Here is an 18,740-nt window from a genome sequence, read left to right as displayed (position 1 = left end):
GCACCAGTGGGGTTCCCAGCCCTGTTTTGGGGGCTCCAAGGGGAGATGAGGCTCAGAGGGATCCTGGCGCAATGCCGCAGGGGTTGGGTCAGTGCTGGCCGGGGAAGAGGCAGCAGGGACGGTGACTCAGGGCCAGGCTGACCCCATCTGATCCCGGGATGAGCTCAGCTCCTGGCAGCTCCCAGGCTTTGCCAGAGGGAGAGACCCCAATGCACTTGGGGTAGCTGTGCGTGTTGCTGGTCCTTGGCCTTCACACAGAGCATCTTCCCCCTTCCCGCTGCTCCCAGGGCTCCAGCCCCTGGTCGCAATCCGGGGTCAGCCGGGAGCAGCTGCGGGGCTGGGTGGGGCAGATAACGGAGCCGTGGCACGCACCGGGATGGGTCGGGATGGCCTCACCGGACCTGACAGCTGCGTGAATCCCTCCCTGAGCTGGCACCGACCTGCCCGGGCACCTCTGCTTGCCCAGGGGCGGCCCTTTACCGTTAGCCCGGAGCAAAGAGCAGGACCGGGCGCTTGTGGCCTTCCCGGCTCTGTCAATATTTGCCAAGGCAGCCCCGTGCCTGGCGTTGGCACTGGGGCTTCCCCTTACAGGAAGGGGCTGGAGCGGGAGAAGGGGGTTTTCTGTAAGCACCCGTGAGGCGGGGGAGGGAGGGAGCTGCTGCGTGGAGTGTGTGCATCCAAATGCCCCTGGGCGAGGGCTTCCCCCTGGCAGTTTGCGACCGTGGGGTTCCTGCCTGTGCCAGCCCCTTCCCAGGGCTGGAAGTTGCGGGGAGGCAGGAAACTGTGAGCCCTGGCACCCCCAGCACTGGGCTCTGTCCCTGTGTGGCTGGGATGAGTGTGGTGAGGGATGCTGGTGGTCATGGGATGTGAGCGTGGGCCCAGTGGCAGGAAATGGGACTGGTGAAGCTGGGACAGCCCAGGGTGGGCAAACACCCATTGGGGAGAGGCTGGGGGTGCCCTTAGGGGCTTTCTGGGGCAGGGAAGATGCCCAGGGGTCTTCTGACATTACTCAGCCACATCGGGGCTGCCCCTTTGTCCATCCACTCTGCCTTCCTCACTGCTGAACGCCTCCTCCCACCGTGACAGCTCTGCGAGGGCCCTGGGCACATCCCTGGGCAGCTCTGGGGCAGCTTCCCTGTGTGACAGCAGCAGCAGAAGGGTGGTTGGGGACCCCCGGTGCCACCAGCCCAAGGATGAGCCCACAAACCAGCTCTGGGCGTGGTGCCGGTGCCCTCAGCGGGCGCTGCCAGCACAGGCGGCTTCCGGAGCTTTCTAGGAATCGGCTCTTGCCCGAGCAGTGCTGCGGGGCGTGGAGGAAGCAGCCGTCCCATGGTGCCTCCTGGCCCTCAGCGGGCTCAGGCCGTGGGGTGGGGACACTGCGGGGGCTGCATTTCATCTGTCTGAGCTGACACCAGCAGCCACAGCCCAGCCCCAAAGTCCCATTCCCTCATCAACCGTGTGTCTGTCCCCATGTCCCCACGCCCTGGCCACTCTGCATCCCTCCCACCCAGGCAGGAGACAGCGGAACAGAGAAAGAGTGCAAAAATAGAGTTTATTTCCATTTTTATCACATAGAAAAAAGCGAGCGGGTGTTTCTCGGGGCTCACCCAGCTGCAGCAATGAATACAGTACAAAACCGCCCCCGCTTGGAGCTCCCACACAGCCACGGGACCGGGGCTGCGTCAGGCTCAGGAGGATGGGACTGTGCCCAAGTGGCTCTTTCCGGCCAGGGATGGACACAAATAAGTTAAACTGCAATAAGTACTCTGAGTTTAGCAGGGAAGGGGGACAGAGCAGAGATACAGCACCCCAAAGTGCTGGGGCTCCCTGGAAAAGCCTCATCTTGGTGAGGCTGCTGCATCCCTATGGTTCTTCCATCTTCCCTCCCCTCCTTCCCTAATGGCTAATAAATATTAATTACTAGAAATAACACCCATCAGATGTGTCCCTGCAGGCTGCAGCCTCGACAGGGAGATGCTGCTCTGGAGCACCCTCATCCTGGGATGAAGGTGGTTTCCCTTGGGATGCTGCAGCAGCCCCAACAGCGCGAGCCGTGGGGAAACTGAGGCACGGGCAGTGCCAGCAGCAGCTGCAGGGGCTCAGCCCAGCTCCAGAACCTCATAGCAGAGATACGCTTGTGTTTAAATATTAAACAAGGGTGATGCTGCACAGGTACCTGTGCACGGATCCACCGCGGGATCCCCTGGCGCCTGCCCGGGGTCGTGGGCGGGGGAGCATCTCCAGACAGATAAATATTAAATAGCCTTAAATATTAAATAAGCAGAAAATGGGGTACTCCCGGGATGTCCCTCAGGTGTGACATCCACAAACAGGGGTCAGAGGTTGGCGAGGTGCCGCAGCGCCCGGTACGCCGTCTCCAGGAACCGCTGGAAGTTGGCCAGGATGAAGAAGCCACCGACTTGGTGGCGGAAGCGGGAGGAGAAGGTGGGGAGGGGGTCCTGGTTCTCCGTGGGGTACGTCACCGTGGCCAGGCCCAGGTCCTCCATCTGCAGCCAGGCAGAGGCAGTGGCATCAGCCCCAGGCCTGGAGACACCCCCCTGCCCCTGTGTGCCCTTCCTGGGCATGCAGCCCCCACCATGCCCTCCCCTCCTTTGGGATGCAGCACCTGCTTTACCCACCTGTCCCCACGAAGTCCCCCTTTGCCCCCTCACCTGCTGCTGGATGTTGGAGGACAGGTTGGCCATGTCCAGCTGCAGGGTCTCCACCAATGCAGCGTGCCCAGGCAGCAGGTCCCGGATGGTGGCCAGAGAGCCGTGGTAGATGCGGAGCCCGGCACGGATCTGGCTGAAGCAGGTCTCCTGTGGTGGGCATGGTGTGGTCAGCGGGGCTGGGCATGGCCAGGCCACCGAGACACAGGGGGCTCTGGGGTGCCTCAAGCCATGACAGAGCTGACCAGCTCATGGCAGGAGTGGGCTGCCCGCACTCACCGCCTGGAAGGTGCGCTTGTGACATTGCTCCAGCAGCGCCTGTGCGACGTCCAGGTCCTGCCGCACCAGCAGCAGCTCCTCCTCCTTGCACAGCTGGAAGGTGTCACACTGCAGACAAAGGGGACAGGGTCAGGACACCAGAGGACGCCAATGCCCCCAGCACCCTGCAACATCCCATCCCTGTGCTCTGGGACCCTCTGCAGCCCAGCCAGGAGGAGGGAGGGGATGGAGTGGACCTGGTGCAATGGGGATGGAGATGTGGCTGCCCTGGCGAGTGCGTGCCCAGGAAGGTCACCACGTGTTCCCAGTGGGTGCCCCAACACCCCAGGGCTGAGCCTTGGGCAGCGCAGGGGACACTGCTGGCTCCTGGCCCTGCGGCGCCGATAAGGCCAGGGAGGAGAAGGTCGCCTTATCTGTGACCTCGCAGTGGCTGCCATTCCCCTTCTGCAGCGTGTGGGACTCACCACCACGCGCTGCAGCGCAGCCACATCCCCGTGGATCTTGCGGGTGAACTCGAGGTTCCTCTGCAGAAAGAGCTGGAAGTCCTCGTCCCCCGAGAGCTCGGTCAGCGGTGCCCCATGCAGTGCCTGCCACGGCGCCCACAGCAGCACACCCAGCAGCAGCGCCAGCCCACCTGTGGGGACAGCGGCTCAGCACCCACCAGACACCCCAGGGAACCCCGACCCCTCATCCAGGATGGGCTCAGCAACCGAACCACCCTGGGGATGGTGGCAGCAGTGTGGCGTGGGGAAGGGGTAGAGACCCTGAAAAGGGAGAGGGACCAGTGTTCTCTGTGTCCCACCGGTGCCGGGGGCAGCAGAAGGGGGCTCTGGGTGTGGGTGCAGCAGGTGCTACAGGGTAGGGTGGGTTTATGAGCGCTCTGGGTGTGGTGCGTGCAGTGGGGACAAGTGGGTGCTACTGCTAGAGTGGGTGGGCTGGGTGCAGTGGGGGCAGTGGGTGCTGTGGTTGCTGTGGGGGCAGCAGGTCCTATGGGCAACGTGGGGCTTAGGGGTGGTTTGGGTGCAGTGGGATATGGGGGTGCTGCAGTGGGTGCTGGGTACTCACGGGTGAGGAAACACATGGTGGATGCCCGGCTCGGTGCCTCTTCCTCTGTGCAGTGCAGCCCTGCCCTGCCCAGCCCGGCCCGGCTCCGCTCGCTCCTGCCCGGCTCTGCTCATCAATCGGGGCATTTATAGTCCGCGGGCCTCGGGGATTCTCACTGATGAGGCAACAGCGCGATTGCTTCACTTGCGTTAATCACAGCATGCAAATCTCGGGAAGCGGGTGCTCGGCCGCGGCCACACCGTGGTGCTTTCCCGGGGCCGGTGGGCAGCAGTGCCCCTCGGTGCGGCCGCAGTCGCCCGGTGGAGCCCAGGCACTGAGGCGGGTGTCAGGGCAGGTGGGGCCTTGGTGACTCATTAACCTGCTCGCAGGGCTCCCACTTCGCTGGCCTGGTGGGCCAGTGCCCAGCACAGCGGGGTGACGCGCAGGGTCATGCGCAGGGTCACTCGCAGGTGACCGGGCAAGGGGATGGTGGCTTCTCACTGCTGCTGTCACTCTGGGGTTGTCCCCATCCCCAGCCCACGTGGGCAGCACCCCCTGTCAGCTGCCTTCGACCCTCACCTCGGCATCTGGGCGGGTCCTGGCGGTGTGACCTTCATGGTGGTAGCACCAGCTGGAGGGGGCCAAGGTGTGACCCCTGCCAGGGCTGTGGCTCTCTGGGGCAGCACCACGGGGCCAGATCCTGCCTTGCTGGGCACTGTGGGGCCGGGTTGTGCCCAGTGTCCTCAAGCACTGGCCAAATCAGGCTGACCCCACCTGCCAGGGGCCAGCTCCCCCTCTGCCCCTTCAGGGAAGAGGCTTCCAGGGCAGCCCTTGGCAAGGGGTAGCTGCTCCCGGCTCCGTTGTGCTGACGAGGGAATTTTGGCTCGTGACGTTTCCCGCAAGTCCTTCCAGGATCTGTTGGGCCGGTGCCAGCTGGCCGGCTCCTGCCTGGCACGGGCTGGCTGGGGCACGGGAGGCACCCACTCCCTCCCCTCACAGCCCTGGGCAGGGTGACCCCAGGGCAGCATTGGGGTGGGGAGGCTCATTCTTCAACCCTGACCCCTGGCTGGGTCCCATCGCTGCCCTCCTGGAGGCTGTGTGGACAGGAATGGGGACAGGAATGGAGAGAGGAATGGGGACAGGGAACCCTGTCTCTGCAGGTTGCAGATGTTGGTGGGCACCGTGATGGGCCACACACCCAGTGGGGTCCATTTGTGGGGTACAGTTTGTGGGGTACAGTTTGTGGGGTACAGCCACAGCACCAGTCCCACAAGCTGGAAGTCCTGGAAGTCCTGGAAGTTCCTGCCTCCAGCTGGGAAATAAACCCCCATCAGCTGCAGCCAATCCACAAGTACCAAGCAGAGCCTTCCTGGCACAGCCAGGTGTTAACTCTGAAACCTACTGATGACCTCCCTTCAAACCTGGCAGCACTGAGCGTTCTGCCCTCCGGATGCATGAAAGGACCTTGGCAGTAGAGATTCATAGGATTTTTGGGAGGAACAGCCCTCCCAGCTCTCCCTGTACCCTCCCTGGAGCCAGGGAGAGCCGGTGGCCATTGAGGGGCTCAGCCTGGTCCCCTCAGTCTGTGCACCCACAGGATCACCCCAGAGCAGATCTGCCCTCTCAGCAGGATGGTGCTTTCAGGAATTGTGATGGGGGTGTGGGGGGGTTGAATCAGTGCCCAAAGCCCCTGTCAGCTTTCCAAGGAAGGAAGTGGTTTCAGACCCGAAACTGGGGGTGTTGGGGAGTGGGGGAGGGAGCTGGCCCAGCAAAGCCCCCTCCCCCATGGGGCTGGAGCTCCTTGGTCCAGGGAGTGTCCCGGGCACCCCCCCGCTCTTTTCGGCCACGTGGTCACCCTTCCTCTTCCCGTGGCCCAATTTGGGCACCCTCAGCCCCTTCCTGACCTCTGCCAACACACCAGCACTCCTGGGGTGTCCTTGTGTCCCCAGTGCCAGCCCTAGGCCCCCTGGCTGGGCTCTTGCCTTCTCTGGTCTCCCCTAGAGACCCTCAGAGAGGTAATGGGCTGGGACAGCCCCACAGTTGACCTGCAGCCCTGGCTGCCCTCCTGGCATGGGTGTGCTGGGACATTCCCAGATTTTCTCAGAGAACTCATCCCAGATGCTGCTGGGACCCACCTGGAGTGGCTTCATGTCCCCTGTCCCCATCACCCTCAGGGCTGGTGTTGTGGGGCACAAAGGGGGCCCAGCCTGGCCCTGTGCCTTTCCCAGTGGAATCCTCTTGGGATACCATCCTGGAGCTGCTGGGGCCTCTCCCAGCACCACTGGGACAAAGCTCCAGTTCCCCAAGCTCAGGGGGGGAGCAGAGACCCCAAACCAGCCCCATGCCCCCTCCCCATCCCAACAAACCCACAGCTGGAGGCACCCAGGCTGGTGTTTTTCCATCTTTTATTTTAAAAGTCATAATTGAAGTTTAACAAAGTTTGACCCCGTTGTTGTTGTGGGAGCCGGGGGGGCACCAGTGGAGACCCCACTCCTGCTCCCTCCAGCCCCACTCCCCTCGCAGCCCCTCTGGCATCGGCTCCGATGTCACCACAGGGATCCTTTTAAGGATGTTTATTGGAGAGGGGGGGTCCCACCACAGGTGCAGGTGGTCAGGGGGTGTGGGCCCAGGGAACCCCCTGTGTCCCCTCCCACAGTACAGACATGCAGGGATTTATAAAAGAGGGGTCTGGGGGGGACGGAGGGCCCTGCTCAGCCACCATCTGTCCAAGGGACAAATAAAAAACTACAGCCAGGGCCCAGGGTCACGGAAAACCGTCGTCATCGTCCTCTGCCATCTCCTTGGCAAACTCTAGGTCCTGCTGCTCACGCTCCCGGCGCTCCTGGAAAGCAAAGGCCGAGGTTGGTGGCAGGTGGGGACAGGAGCCACATCCTTCCCACAGCCATGGTGGCTGCAGAGAACCCTGGTGAGATCTCACCTCTGCAGATTCCAAGTCCTTGTTGTAAGATTTGGGTGGGAACCTCATGGCCTGGAGAAAAAGAAGAGGAGGAGGATGAGCTTGGAGCTGAGCCAGCCCTGAGCCGTGTCCTGCTGTCCCCCCCAGCGACACGCTGTGCTCACCTTCACGGACATGTTGTGGATATCGAGGCAGAAGGAGATGCGCTGGTGGAAGGCCAGCTGGGGCTCCCGTGTGGAGTAGATGTCGATCATCTCCTTGGACTGGACGTAGCCCTTCTCGTGGTTGATACTGGCCTCGATCACGCCGTCCCGGATGGCCTGTGAGCCCGGGCACGGGGCAGGGCATGGGGTGTCCCCGAGGGCTCGGGACACGGCGCACAGAGCGGGGATGCGGCGCCCTGAGTGTCCCCAGTTCTCCCCGGAGGAGCCTCAACCCAAACCCAGGGGCATTGCAGGGAGGGGTGTGGGGGATGGGGCAGGGTGGGGGGCTGTGGGCACCCCAGGACCCCAAAAGGATGGGGCTCGCTGTGCTGGTACCTTGGCAACGATGAACTCGGCATCCTCAGGGCTGTCCAGCTGCAGCTTCTGGGCGATGTCGGCCAGGGAGATGCGGGAGTAGGAGAGGCTGATCATGCGGACACCTGTGGGGAGAAGGGAATGGGACGCAGCCCCCCAGGCCTGCCCAGCCTGCGGAGGGTCCTCAAACACTCTCCTACCTGTCTTGATGACGTTGTGCCTCAGCCGAATGATCAGGGTGTAAGTGCCATCAGCCTGGAACTTGTCCCCAAACTGGTCAAGGACTTGGTTGAACTTGGCCAGGTTCCCCGTCCTGACAGCTGGAGGGAAGAAGGTGGGAATGGGGGAAGGAGAAAGGCTGGGGAAAGTGAGTCAGGGCTGGCTGACTTCCTCCTTCTCAAGTGGCATCTGCATCCAAGTCCCATCAAGGGGAGAGAAGAGAACTCCCATTGGGTCCCTTCCCACTCAGGATATTCCATGATTCTCTGACACTGCGGGAAGGACAGAGACAGGCAGGGGTGGGCAGCCATACCCTGGGTCAGCAGGAAGTAGGGCATGAGCGAGCGCTTGAGCGAGGGCTGCCGGAACTGGAGCCTGTCCGGGATCTCCCCGAGAAGCAGCTCCACCACAATGAGCAGCTTGTGCACCTGGGGCAGAGTGAGACCCTGAGTGAGTCCCCACAGGGCCTGAAACCACCCCCAAGAGGTCTAGCACCCATCCCCATGGGGCACACGACCCCAGGAGAACCATAATTTGTTCCTGTCCCTGTGGGGCCTGGAAAGTCCCAGATTTGTCCCTGGGAAGTTCCAAACCTAGGAGGTCCCACATCTGTCATCCCTGCAGGGCCCAACACCCTGGGAGGTCCCAAATCTGTCCCCGTGGGGCCTGACCCTGGGAGATCCCACACCTGTCCCTGCAGAGCCCAACCCTGGGGGGTCCCAGATCTCATCCTGGAAGGCGCTGAGCCTGGGAGGTGCCAGGACTGTCCTCGTGGAGCCCAACCCTGGGGAGCCCTGGACCTGACCCTGGGAAATCCCAAATCTCAGAGGACCCGAGTCCATGGAGGCTGACATCCAAGGAAGCCCCAAACCTGTCCCCAGGATGTCCCAAAGCCGGGAGGTCCCGAACCAAACTCCACGGGGCTTGACATCCCACAAGGTCCTACATCAAGCCCTGTGAGATCCCAACCCCGAGGGGTCTCAGACCCAGTGCAGGGGGGTCCTGCCCCCTCCCCACTCACCGTCTGCTTGAAGCCGACGGCCGTGTGCTGCGGGGCCTTGCGCAGGGCGTTGGTCATGGTGCGCCGCGCCTCCGAGTATTCCAGCTGGATGGCCTTGATCCGCCCTGCGCCCACATGGGGCGGGTGGGGAAAGCCACCCAGTGAATCCAACCCGACCTACACGGATGGGGCTCCAAATCCTGCCTGGAAGCCCCACCTCCAGCTGCTCAAAGAGGTTCTCTGAGGAACCGGAGCCCTTCGGTGCGGGGTGCCAGGAGCCAGGGCAGGCACCGAGCCCCTCTCACCTGTGTAGTACAGGTACCGAGCCCACTCGTTGTTGTTGGCCTGCTCAGGGAACACAGACTTGGAGACGAGCTTCTCAGCCTGGTCGTAGAGGTTATAGTGGAGGTAATTCCTCAGGAGCAGGTTCAGGAGCGTGGCCTGGCCGTCGGCGTCGTGGCGCAGCGTGGCCGTGCGGAGCCGGGCGTGCAGGAAGCTGCAGGGTGGGACAAGGAATCAGCAAAGAGGGAGGAAAACAGGGGGATCATGTTGAGGGACAGCCCCCCACAGGCCCCATCCCACCTCCGGACCACGTCGAGTTTGTTCAGGAATTCGTAGATCCGGGAGTGGTAATAGTAACACTTGGCCACCACCAGGTCCAGGGCCCGGCGGTTCTGGGAGCTGATCTTCTGCATCAGGTCATCAGACACCTTCTGAGCCTGCAGGAGGGGAAGGGAGGTCAGAGCAGGGGGATTGATCCTGGGAGGGGCAGAGACCACCCGGGCTGTGGGGCTGAACCTGGGGCGGCACCCAAACACTGAGGGGACAGCGTGGGGCAGGGCCAGGGGGTCCCCACCGAGCAGGAGCGCTGCGGGGGCAGCTTGGGGGTCTCACCTCGGGGTACCTCTTGCTGTTCATCAGGTAGATGACGAGCAGCAGCTGCAGGTAGGTCTCCACCTCTGGCAGGAGAGGGGCTGAGGCTGCTTTCCCCGTCCGTGGGCGGAACTGCAGCTCAGCTTCTGTGTCCATGGACTGAGGGGAGAGAGAAATGTTGGATCTCTGTCCCTGTGCAGAGACAGCTCTGCTCCAGGTGTGACAGGAGCATGGCCAGGGCTGCAGGGACCTGTCCCTGCTCACACATGTGTCTGAGCAGAGGGGCTGTTCATCCCCAGTGTCCCCAAATCCCCCTGCCCTGTTCCCTCCTTGGAGAGGGAAACAATCATTGAATCCCAGGCGGGTTTGGGTTGGAAGAGATCTTAAAGTTCACCCAGTCCCACCTCTGCCATGGGCAGGGACACCCTCCACTAGACAAGGCAGCTCCAAGCCCTCCCATTCTGGCCTTGAACACCTCTAGGAATGGGGCAGCCACAACTTCCCTGGGAAATCCATTCCACTGCTTCACTGCCCTCACAGGGAAGAACTTCTTCCCAATAGCCCATCTAATCCTGCTCTGTCAGTGGCAAGCCACTCCCCCTTGTCCTGTCACTCCAAGCCCTTGTAAATAGTCCCTTCTCCATCTCTTCTGTTGCTTCTTCAGATACTGGGAGGCCACGGTGACATGACCCCTACACCTTCTCTTCTCCAGGCTGAACAATCCCAATTCCTTCAGCCTTTCCCCACAGCAGAACTGCTCCATCCCTGTGATCATCTTGGTGCTTCCTCTGGATTCCCTCCTGCCCCTCCACATCCTTCCTGTGCTGGGGGGTGTCACCAGAGCAGGGCAGAGGTGACAGAGCAGGTGTCCCTTCCCCACCCCTGTCCCTACCTCCTCTAGGAATCCAAGCAGGAAGTCCCTGACAGTGCAGTTGGAGGTGAAGAAGCCGTGGATGGCCTTGTGCAGCACGTTGGGGTTGAGGCGGCGGGAGGTGGAGGGCAGAGCTCGCAGCGCCCGCAGGACATAGCGCGGCTCCTTCCCCGACACCGCCTTCTCCAGCTGCTTCACGTGCTCCTTGATGTCTGCGGGGGCACATGGACACCCCTCACCCCAAATCCTCTGCCAGGGGCACCCAGGAACAAAGGCAGGGCTGCCCCCTCACCCTGTCCTGCTGTTCTGGGGTCCCTCTGCCCATGGCCTTGGTGTCCCCAGTGACCTGACCTGTCCTCAGGGCTGTCCCTGCCTGGAGCAGGAGGCTGCTGAGACCCTTCCAGAGTATTGTCTCTCCTCCCCAAGGGCTCCAGCCTCCATCTGCACCCCCATGGGGTCCCACCACAGTAGGGCTGCAGCTCCCCTGCCGCTCACAGCCTGTCCCCCCAAAACACACCCTCTCCCTCACAGAGCTGCCCCAATTCCTTTCCACAGTAATCCCCTCCAAAACATAAGTCCATCTCCCATTCTTCAGTGACTGCCCCCAAAACCAACCTCCCCCCTTCATTTCCCTCACAGACTGCCCCAAATACCCTTCTCCACAGTGTTTTCCCCCCCCAAAAAACACACCTTCCATCTCCCTTTCCCTCTCTGTGCCCCCCAAACCCCTTATCCCATAGTGACACGCCCCCAAACACAGCTCCCCTCTCCCCTTCCTACGCGGTGCCCCCCAACTCCCCTTCCCAAAAGTGCTCCCCCGTTCCTCTTTCCCTCAGAGCCCCCTCCAACTGCCCACTCCCACACTGATCCGCCCATTCCCCTTCTCCAACACCTTTCCAGCCGCTCTCCCACCCCCCTCAGGTACCTCCACCCTGACCCCTCCCCAGTCCCCCCAAGGCTCCCTATAACCCCCCTCAATCCCCTTCCTCCAACATCCCCCCTCTCAGGGGTTCCCCCGACCTGTCCCAAATCCCTTCAACCCTCAAGACCCCTCAGTTCCCCCCCCCCATCTTCACAAACACCCTCATTACAACAACACCCCCCCCTCACCCTCCAACGTGATCGCGTCCAGCTCCCGCTGCGGCTGTCGCTCTCCGGCCGCCTCGGGGGCCACCGGCGCCGCCTCCTCGTGCATCTCGACGTCGGGGGGAGCGGGCGGGGGTCCCTCCGGGGGTGCCTTGGCCTTGTCGCCGCGGCGGCGGGACGCGCCGTCCTGCTTCATGGCGTGACACTGCACAACGGGCCGCCAGGCGCGACCAGCCGAGCGCCGACCGACACACGATCGTCTCCTTCCGCCTTTCGCTCGGCCGTTTCCGCCGTCGCTCGGGTTGTTCCGCCTCGCTTTCGTATATTTCAGGCACCGCTCGGAGAGTTCCGCCTCTCTCGCTCGTGGAGTTCCGCGACGCTCTCGGGTATTTCCGTCTTCGCTCGTAGATTATCGCCACGTTCTCGGGAGTTTTGGCCGAGACCTCTCGGAGGGTTCCGGCATCGCTCGTGTTCTTTCGGCTCTCTGTCTCGGGGATCTCCGTAGAGCTTTCGGGTGTTTCCGCCCGGTGCTGAGCAGTTCCCGCCTTTCGGGGGCGCGGGCGAGGGGCACTGCTTCGCTGAGGCGGAGCGCGAAGTTCCGTGAGGGTCCGGGCTGGGGACAGGTCGGGCATGCTGGGAGGAGTCCCGTGCGGGGCCACACTGGGACCAGAGATCCCATAAAGGGTTCCGTGAGGGGCCGGTCTGTGGTGGGGGACCCCGCGAAGGGTTCTGTGAGGGGCCATGCTGGGACCAGGGATCCAGAGAAGGGTCCCATGAGGGTCTGCACTGGGGCCAAGTCGGGGATCCCGTGAAGGGTCCCGTGAGGGGCCTCACTGGGACCAGAGATCCCGTAAAGGGCTCCATGAGGGGCCATCCTGGGACCGGGAATCCTGTGGAGGGTCCTGTGTGGGTCTGGGGATCCGTGAGGGGCCGGGCATCCTGTGAGTGGTCCGGTGAGGAGGCGGGGTCGGGGCTTGGAGTGGGGGTCCCGTGAGGGGCCAGACTGGGTCTAGGGGTCCCAAAAGGGGCCGTGTTGGAGCTGGGAGTTCTGTGAGGTGTCTGGTCTAGGACTAGAACCAGGGTGTCCAGTAAGGGTTCCAGGTTGGGGCTGGGCTCCCTTTGTAGCTGCTGCAAGGCAGAACCTGGCCCCTGGTGCTGGAAGTGCTCCTGGAGCTGTCAGTGTCCAGCCAGGTGAGCAGTGCTGCCCCTCGCCTACAGGGACCCTTCCAGGGCCCTGCAGCCTGAGGGACCCCCCGACTTCACCCCAGGGCTAAGTGCCCACATTTTTGGTACAGCATCCCAAGCTTGTCAGATGTGCCGTGGGACCAAAACCACACAAAATTAAGAAATTGACTTTGAAAACACCCGGTTGCTTAGCAAGAAACTGATCTTTATTTATAAAGTGATAATGAGAGGATGGTTGCTCTGAAGTGCTGCCCGTGTCCCTCAAGCATCTCAGGGACAATGGCAGCACTGGGAGCAGGGAGGTGTTGCTGAAACCTCTGGGATTCCCCAACCTTCTGGCCACCAGCAGTTCACGGAGCCCTCAGTGAACCACAGAGGGACCAGGGAGAGTCACTCCTGGTGTTTCCTTCTGGCGTTTGTTTCCTCTGCCTTCCCTTTCCCTTTCCATTTCCCCTTTCTCTTTGCATTCCCGTCCACTTCAGGTTTCCTATACCCTTCTCTTTCCCATTTACTGATTGCAGAAGCGGCAGCAGCATTTTTAGGGAAGTAGGATTACACGAGGCATCACAGCCAGGCCTGGGATTCTTTGGGCTTGTGGATTTTCCCACTGTCCCTCTGCATTCATGGGGAGACAGACAGACAAATCCCCTTGGATATCCAGCCCTTAGCATCCATAATGAGTTTTCCTGCCTTAAATTTGCCTTTCACAGCCAAAGTATCCTTGAGCATGAATAAGGATGGAATTGGGAGAGAAACGTGTCTTGTCATCAGAGATTTTCCAACATCTTGAGGAGGTGTTCCCTAGGCTGGGCCAGGTACCTCCTACTCCAAGCCACTCAGGAGATTGAGGGTATACAGGACCACAAACAGGGCTGCCATGGCCTCGAAGGGCTGATCCCTAGGGACAGCTGATCCATCTTCCTGGAGCTGCACTCCACTCATCTCCACCAGGGCCATGGTTAACAGCTGTTCCTCCTTGTGTGGGAAGGAGAGCAGCTCAGCATCCACATGGAAAGGCTCCTTCCTGTTCTCCAGGTCGTGTTTCAGGAGGTTTTCAACCTTCACAGCAACAACAAAAAAAGCAAAATCAGGATTTTAATCAGTAGTCAAGTTGTGACATCAGTATGGAAATGTTGTTAGAATTAACATAGCCCCCGCCTCCCCTTGAAAGGAACCAAGTGTGATGTGTGTTCTCACCAGCTCCAGCTGTTGGGACACAATCTTCCTTTCCAAGGATTCCAGCAGCAGCAGCAGCTGATCCTCCAATAACTCTGCAGAAATAAAGTGGGTTTGGATCCAAAACCACCCACCAGGTGTTGGAGTTTCTGGTGTGATAGGGATGGGAAAGAGTGAAGAGGATGGGAAGGGTGATCATTTCTTGTAGGAAATGCCCATTTGGTCAAAAGTTCTCTGGATGTTTTAATAGAAATGATTTGTGCAGCCTCACTGTGAGAGTGATACGGCTGTTTGTCACAGAATCATGGAATATGGAGTTGGAAGGGACCTACAAGGAGAATTGAACTCCCATCTCTGCACAGGACACTCCCAACAGTCCCACCCTGTGCTGAGAGCAGTGTCCAAAGGCTTGTAGAGCTCTGTCAGCCTTTGGGCTGTGCCCATCCCCTGGGGAGCCTGTTCAGTGCCTGACCACCCTCTGGGGGAAGAACCTTCCCCTGCTATCCAACCTAACCCTCCCAGACACAGCTCCAGCTGTTCCCCGGGGTTCTGTCCCTGGTCACCAGAGCAGAGATCGGAGCAGCCCCTTGGGAGGAAGCTGTGACTGCACTTTGAAGGAACCCTGGATGGGTGCAAAGGGGGTTTCTCTCGTCTCCTCACCGTGGGACTCAGATGTAGATTCCACTTGAGGAAGAGTAAGAGAAGAAGGAAGGAGGGAATGGCAGGACTGGGCATCATCCCTGCCTTGATTTCCCTCTTAAAGTCCCAAAGCCTCACCATGCAAAGCATCAAAGATGTAGGTGATTCCCTCTGCCAGCTGAAGGAGAAGATCTCTTGGAGAACGCTCTAAGGTGCTGAACAGGTCTTTTAAGTCTGGGCTCTCAGTTTTCAGCTGATAACCATCATTTTCCTCAGGAACTTCTTCCATCTGTGGGGGAACAAGGAAAAGAAATGTCAGGATTTGGGGGCAGAGGCTGCTGCTTGTCCAAAGCAGGCAGGTGTGCCAAGTGAGGGGATTTTGGATGGACAGTGGTGACACAGGACAGGTAACTTGTGGGGCAAGAGGTGTGGTCCTGGATGTGTCTGTACTTATAAATTGTGGCAGCAAGAGAAGCTTCACTTACTTTCTGGCTGAGCTCTTGTAGGAGGTTCTTGTCCCTCATCACAGTTTTAATGGGGTTTAAGACTATGAGTAGCAGGTCAGGAGACAACTCGGGGAAAATTCGGCAGGAGTATTTAACTTCTCTCAGCACTACTCCTAATTTTCCTTGTGAGGGACCTACAAACCAGAAGGGATCCAAATCTGTCACTTCTGAACCAGGAGTTCACGGGCATCTCTAAATGCAGAGTTGGAAACACTAGTATGAGTGTTTCTGAAGCAATATGGAATTCGGGCAGTTGTGATGTCTCAGGGAAGAGGCAAATGCATCACTCCAGGTGGTTTGTTTTATGCTGGGAGATTCCATCTTACCCAAAGCAGGTAAAAGTTGTGCAAGTGGAAGCTGTGAAAATACATTACTTACCATCAGCTACGTAATCTGCCCTTCTCATGGCTTCTGCTGGGAAATAATCCAGATCTGCAACAGGATAAAAGGGACATTTATGGTGTTCTACACCAGCCTTCCCACTTGTGGTCACCCACCCAGTTTTCTCCCTGGCTCTTCTCTTCTGAGTAGAAAAAGAAAAGAAATAACCCAAACTCTGCTCTGTGTGCAGTTTATCAACAGGAGCTCTGCAGCTCCTGAAACATAGATTTGAGGCTTCCTTCTTTCTTTACTGACCCCTCCCCAAACAGCATCTTTGACCTTGCATGGGTTATCTGACCTTTCCCAGGTGATTTCTGTTCCTCACACTGCCTCCATCTCTTTGCAGACAAGCTGCGGGTGGCTCTGTGGCTAAGTGATACTTCCTAAAATGTTCTTCCTCTTGTGCACTGTTTCCGGAATGGAGAAATTGGTCATTTCTGGAAGTTGCTTACCCCATGCTCCATCTCTAATGTGTAGCTGGATGGTCCTGAAGGCCAGGGTGCAGCCCTTGGGTATGACTATGCTTTGTTTGTCCTCCTTGGTGCTCTGGATAAAGAAAATAACTTGTTAGGACACCTGAGTGCAGGTGTCAGGGAAGGGAGGAGAGAGAAGCCAAACCTGTGCACAGAGCGTGCTGTAAAATTTGGCCTTGAAGCCCCCGTCTGCCTTGGTGGATTCCTTGTAGACGGTCTCCTCCGAGGCTTCGAGGATTTCAGTGACCACGTATAGGTGGATGTCTGTTCTCCGTAGCTGTCGGATGAAGGAGTGATCCATGTTGATTTGTCTAAAGGAGAAAAAGGATGGGAAGGGTCTGGAGCACCAGGAGCGGCTGTGGGAGGTGGAGGGGCTTAGCCTGGAGAAGAGGAGGCTCAGGGGGTATCTTGTCACTCCCATTTCCTGTCAAACCTGTCCTAGTTAGACGGAATTCCTGCCCTAAGGTCTTTATCTTAGTTTTAGGCTGTTGAAAACCCATTGTTGACCTGTTGTGGGCTGGAGGAGGTGACTGGAGCGTGTGTGCTCCCTCATCATTCCTTACCTTTCTCTTCTCAGTGCCTCCAGTGATTCCAGTGATACGCTCTTCTTCTGGGGTTTGATGGAAAACACCTTGGACAGAGAGGCAGCTCCTTTCAGCTCTACACTTGCAGGGTCAAAAGAAATGCTGAGACCTCCATCAGCTTGGTCAGCGCTGACTTTTGTGAGAGTAAATTGGCTGGAATCTTGATGGAAGGACACTGAAATAATTCCATGCATTATGTTAAACAGGATTACACAGACTCAGCACTGTAAGGATAGCACCCACAGGAAAGCTGGAACATGACACAGTTCAGCCATAAATGACCCAAACACATGATCTATGGAATTTGTGAAATTCAGATTGATAAATTTGGGCTTTACCTATGCTTTTACCATCTTCTCCAGGCAGCAGCACATCATCCAGTGTGAACCCTGTCCGCTGGTAGTAGGGAGCTGGGTGGAATATGGTTTTTGATTTGCTTTTTTTTTTCAGTAGATAGAGAGGCCTGAAGTGCTCATTGTCTGCGATGCTCTCGACAGGGACCAATTCTTTGCTTGGATCCATTTGTTTTACAAGGAATTTGGTGAATTTTTTAAACATTCTGCTGTGGCTGAAGTTTTGAAGCAAAGCCAAGTGGATTTGTGCCTTGGGAAAGAGGCAACACAAGTTAAGGCAAATTACTTGAAATAATAGCAGGACATTGCAACAAAGTGTTACTTTAATGTTTAAGATGATTTCAAAATAATGACTCAAAATCCCCCCCCCCCCCCCATTGTCCAAGGACACAAGTTTCACAGGGTTGTTACAGGGAGTGTTGGAGAGGAAGCAGCAGGAGCTGTGAGTTGTTTGGCCTTGTCCCCGTTTGCTGATGATCCCCAGTGATTGTGCAGAGAGAACGCAGCTGGCAGACTCTGAGGGTGCTGCTTTTGGGGGCAAATGTCCCCCAAAATAGAGAGAAATCACAGCCCAGCCTCCTTGGGCAGGTCCTGGTGGTCTGCAGGGGAGAGCTGCTGTTTGAGGGCCAGAAAGAAATCCCCGTTTGTTTTCTGACATAGCTTGTTTTTATCAAAAAGTTTCAGTTTCGCTTTTCTGGTTTTTTACGGGATGGAGCTGGGGAGGGGAAATTGGGTAATCCAGACTGGTTTGGGTTGGCTGGGACCTTAAAGCTCATATTGTTCTCCCCCTTGCCATGGTCAGGGACACCTTCTCTATCCCAGGTTGCTCCAAGCCCTGCCCAACCTGGTTATGGACACTTCCATGGATGGGGCAGCCTGTTCTGGGGTCTCACCATCCTCACAGGGAGGAATTTCTTGCCAATATCCCATCTAACCTTGCCCTCTTTGAGTTTAAACCATTCCAAAGACAAATAGCCTTGTGTGCTCAATGTTAGTAGCACTTGCAGGACTCATTCCCTTGGAAGTGTCCAAGAAGAGAGAAAAACTAAACGAGCACTTGACAGAGAGTTCCCACCAACCCTCTCCCGTACCCAAAGCTTTGGGATTATGCACTTGCCTGTTTGTGGGGTGGGAGGTATGCGGAGCAGACCACAGGGCTGGCGAGGTGATGTGACCTCTGGAGAGCAGCAGGACTGGGGAGAATCTTCTCAGTCTTCCCTTCTGCTCAGCGATGTGGAGTGTTTGCTAAATATGGGAGCTGTGAGTTGCACAGCTGGCAACCCCACAAACCCCCGGCAAAAAGTAAATTGATTTCTCTTACCTTGCTCACGGCGGGCTCCCCAAAGCAACTCCTGGGCAGGGGGAGTGTTAGACCTGATCCATGCTGTAGGATCCCTGGCTGTTCACAGCAGCTTATCAGGAGTTGTTCCCAGCTGTGAGGTTACTTCAGCAATTTTACGTCCTCATCACCAGTGTTCCACTTCCACAAATTGGCCGTTGCTTGCGTCACTCTTCCTTTTAGTCACTGAGCGGAGTCTGTTATAGGGGCTGTGGATAACTCAAACTTCTACAGATGCAGGAGATGCGAGTGCACTGCTGGAAGTACGTCAGACCAGATTGCACAGGAAGGTGCCCCCACCCCTGGCAGCAAAAGGGATTGCATGGGCTTTAAAAGGTCCCTTCAAGCCAAACCATTCCATCCTTGCATGATTCAACTTTATAGAGCCATGTAATGTTGCCCTTCCTTTACAGATGGAGAAATGGACTCAGGAGGGGATATTGGCAAGAAATTCCTCCCTGTAAAGGGCGGTGAAGCCCTGGCACAGGTTACCCAGAGAAGCTGTGGCTGCCCCATCCCTGGAAGTGCCCAAGGAGAGATTGGACAGGGATTGGAGCAACCTGGGAGAGTGGAAGGTGTCCGTGCCCATGGCAGGAGGCAGGAATGGATGAGCCTTAAGGTGCCTTCC

At 58.4% G+C, this 18,740-nt stretch overlaps 3 protein-coding genes across 4 annotated transcripts; all 3 read right to left on the bottom strand.

Annotated features, from left to right (window-relative positions):
• Positions 1-1,581: 1,581 nt before the first annotated feature.
• On the bottom strand, positions 1,582-4,296 carry CSF3 (colony stimulating factor 3). The gene is made up of 5 exons (XM_032134279.1): positions 4,014-4,296; positions 3,413-3,582; positions 2,949-3,056; positions 2,673-2,819; positions 1,582-2,507 (listed from the first exon to the last, which is right to left on the bottom strand). The coding sequence occupies exons 1-5, from the start codon at positions 4,027-4,029 to the stop codon at positions 2,337-2,339; spliced, it is 612 nt and encodes a 203-aa protein (XP_031990170.1). The 5' UTR covers positions 4,030-4,296; the 3' UTR covers positions 1,582-2,336.
• A 2,084-nt stretch (positions 4,297-6,380) lies between these two features.
• Positions 6,381-11,729, bottom strand: PSMD3 (proteasome 26S subunit, non-ATPase 3). The gene is made up of 12 exons (XM_032134230.1): positions 11,501-11,729; positions 10,412-10,602; positions 9,541-9,678; positions 9,229-9,365; positions 8,952-9,142; positions 8,668-8,771; positions 7,960-8,074; positions 7,628-7,747; positions 7,449-7,552; positions 7,074-7,229; positions 6,931-6,981; positions 6,381-6,834 (listed from the first exon to the last, which is right to left on the bottom strand). Exons 1-12 carry the CDS (start codon positions 11,670-11,672, stop codon positions 6,757-6,759), a joined length of 1,557 nt encoding a protein of 518 aa, XP_031990121.1. The 5' UTR covers positions 11,673-11,729; the 3' UTR covers positions 6,381-6,756.
• A 1,115-nt stretch (positions 11,730-12,844) lies between these two features.
• Positions 12,845-18,618, bottom strand: GSDMA (gasdermin A). Of its 2 annotated transcripts, none has more exons than XM_032134246.1 (11): positions 18,095-18,618; positions 17,891-18,018; positions 16,759-17,023; positions 16,400-16,595; positions 15,982-16,147; positions 15,816-15,909; positions 15,361-15,414; positions 14,962-15,116; positions 14,615-14,765; positions 13,859-13,932; positions 12,845-13,720 (listed from the first exon to the last, which is right to left on the bottom strand). In XM_032134246.1, exons 3-11 carry the CDS (start codon positions 16,976-16,978, stop codon positions 13,484-13,486), a joined length of 1,347 nt encoding a protein of 448 aa, XP_031990137.1. In that variant the 5' UTR covers positions 16,979-17,023; positions 17,891-18,018; positions 18,095-18,618; the 3' UTR covers positions 12,845-13,483. The 2 variants fall into 2 exon arrangements, with proteins under 2 accessions (XP_031990137.1, XP_031990138.1); XM_032134247.1 differs by having other exon boundaries at positions 17,891-17,994.
• Positions 18,619-18,740: the final 122 nt, after the last annotated feature.

This window comes from Corvus moneduloides, chromosome 26 (genome assembly GCF_009650955.1).
Source record: "Corvus moneduloides isolate bCorMon1 chromosome 26, bCorMon1.pri, whole genome shotgun sequence".
NCBI lineage: Eukaryota > Metazoa > Chordata > Aves > Passeriformes > Corvidae > Corvus > Corvus moneduloides.
This window is presented reverse-complemented; position numbering and strand designations above follow the sequence as displayed.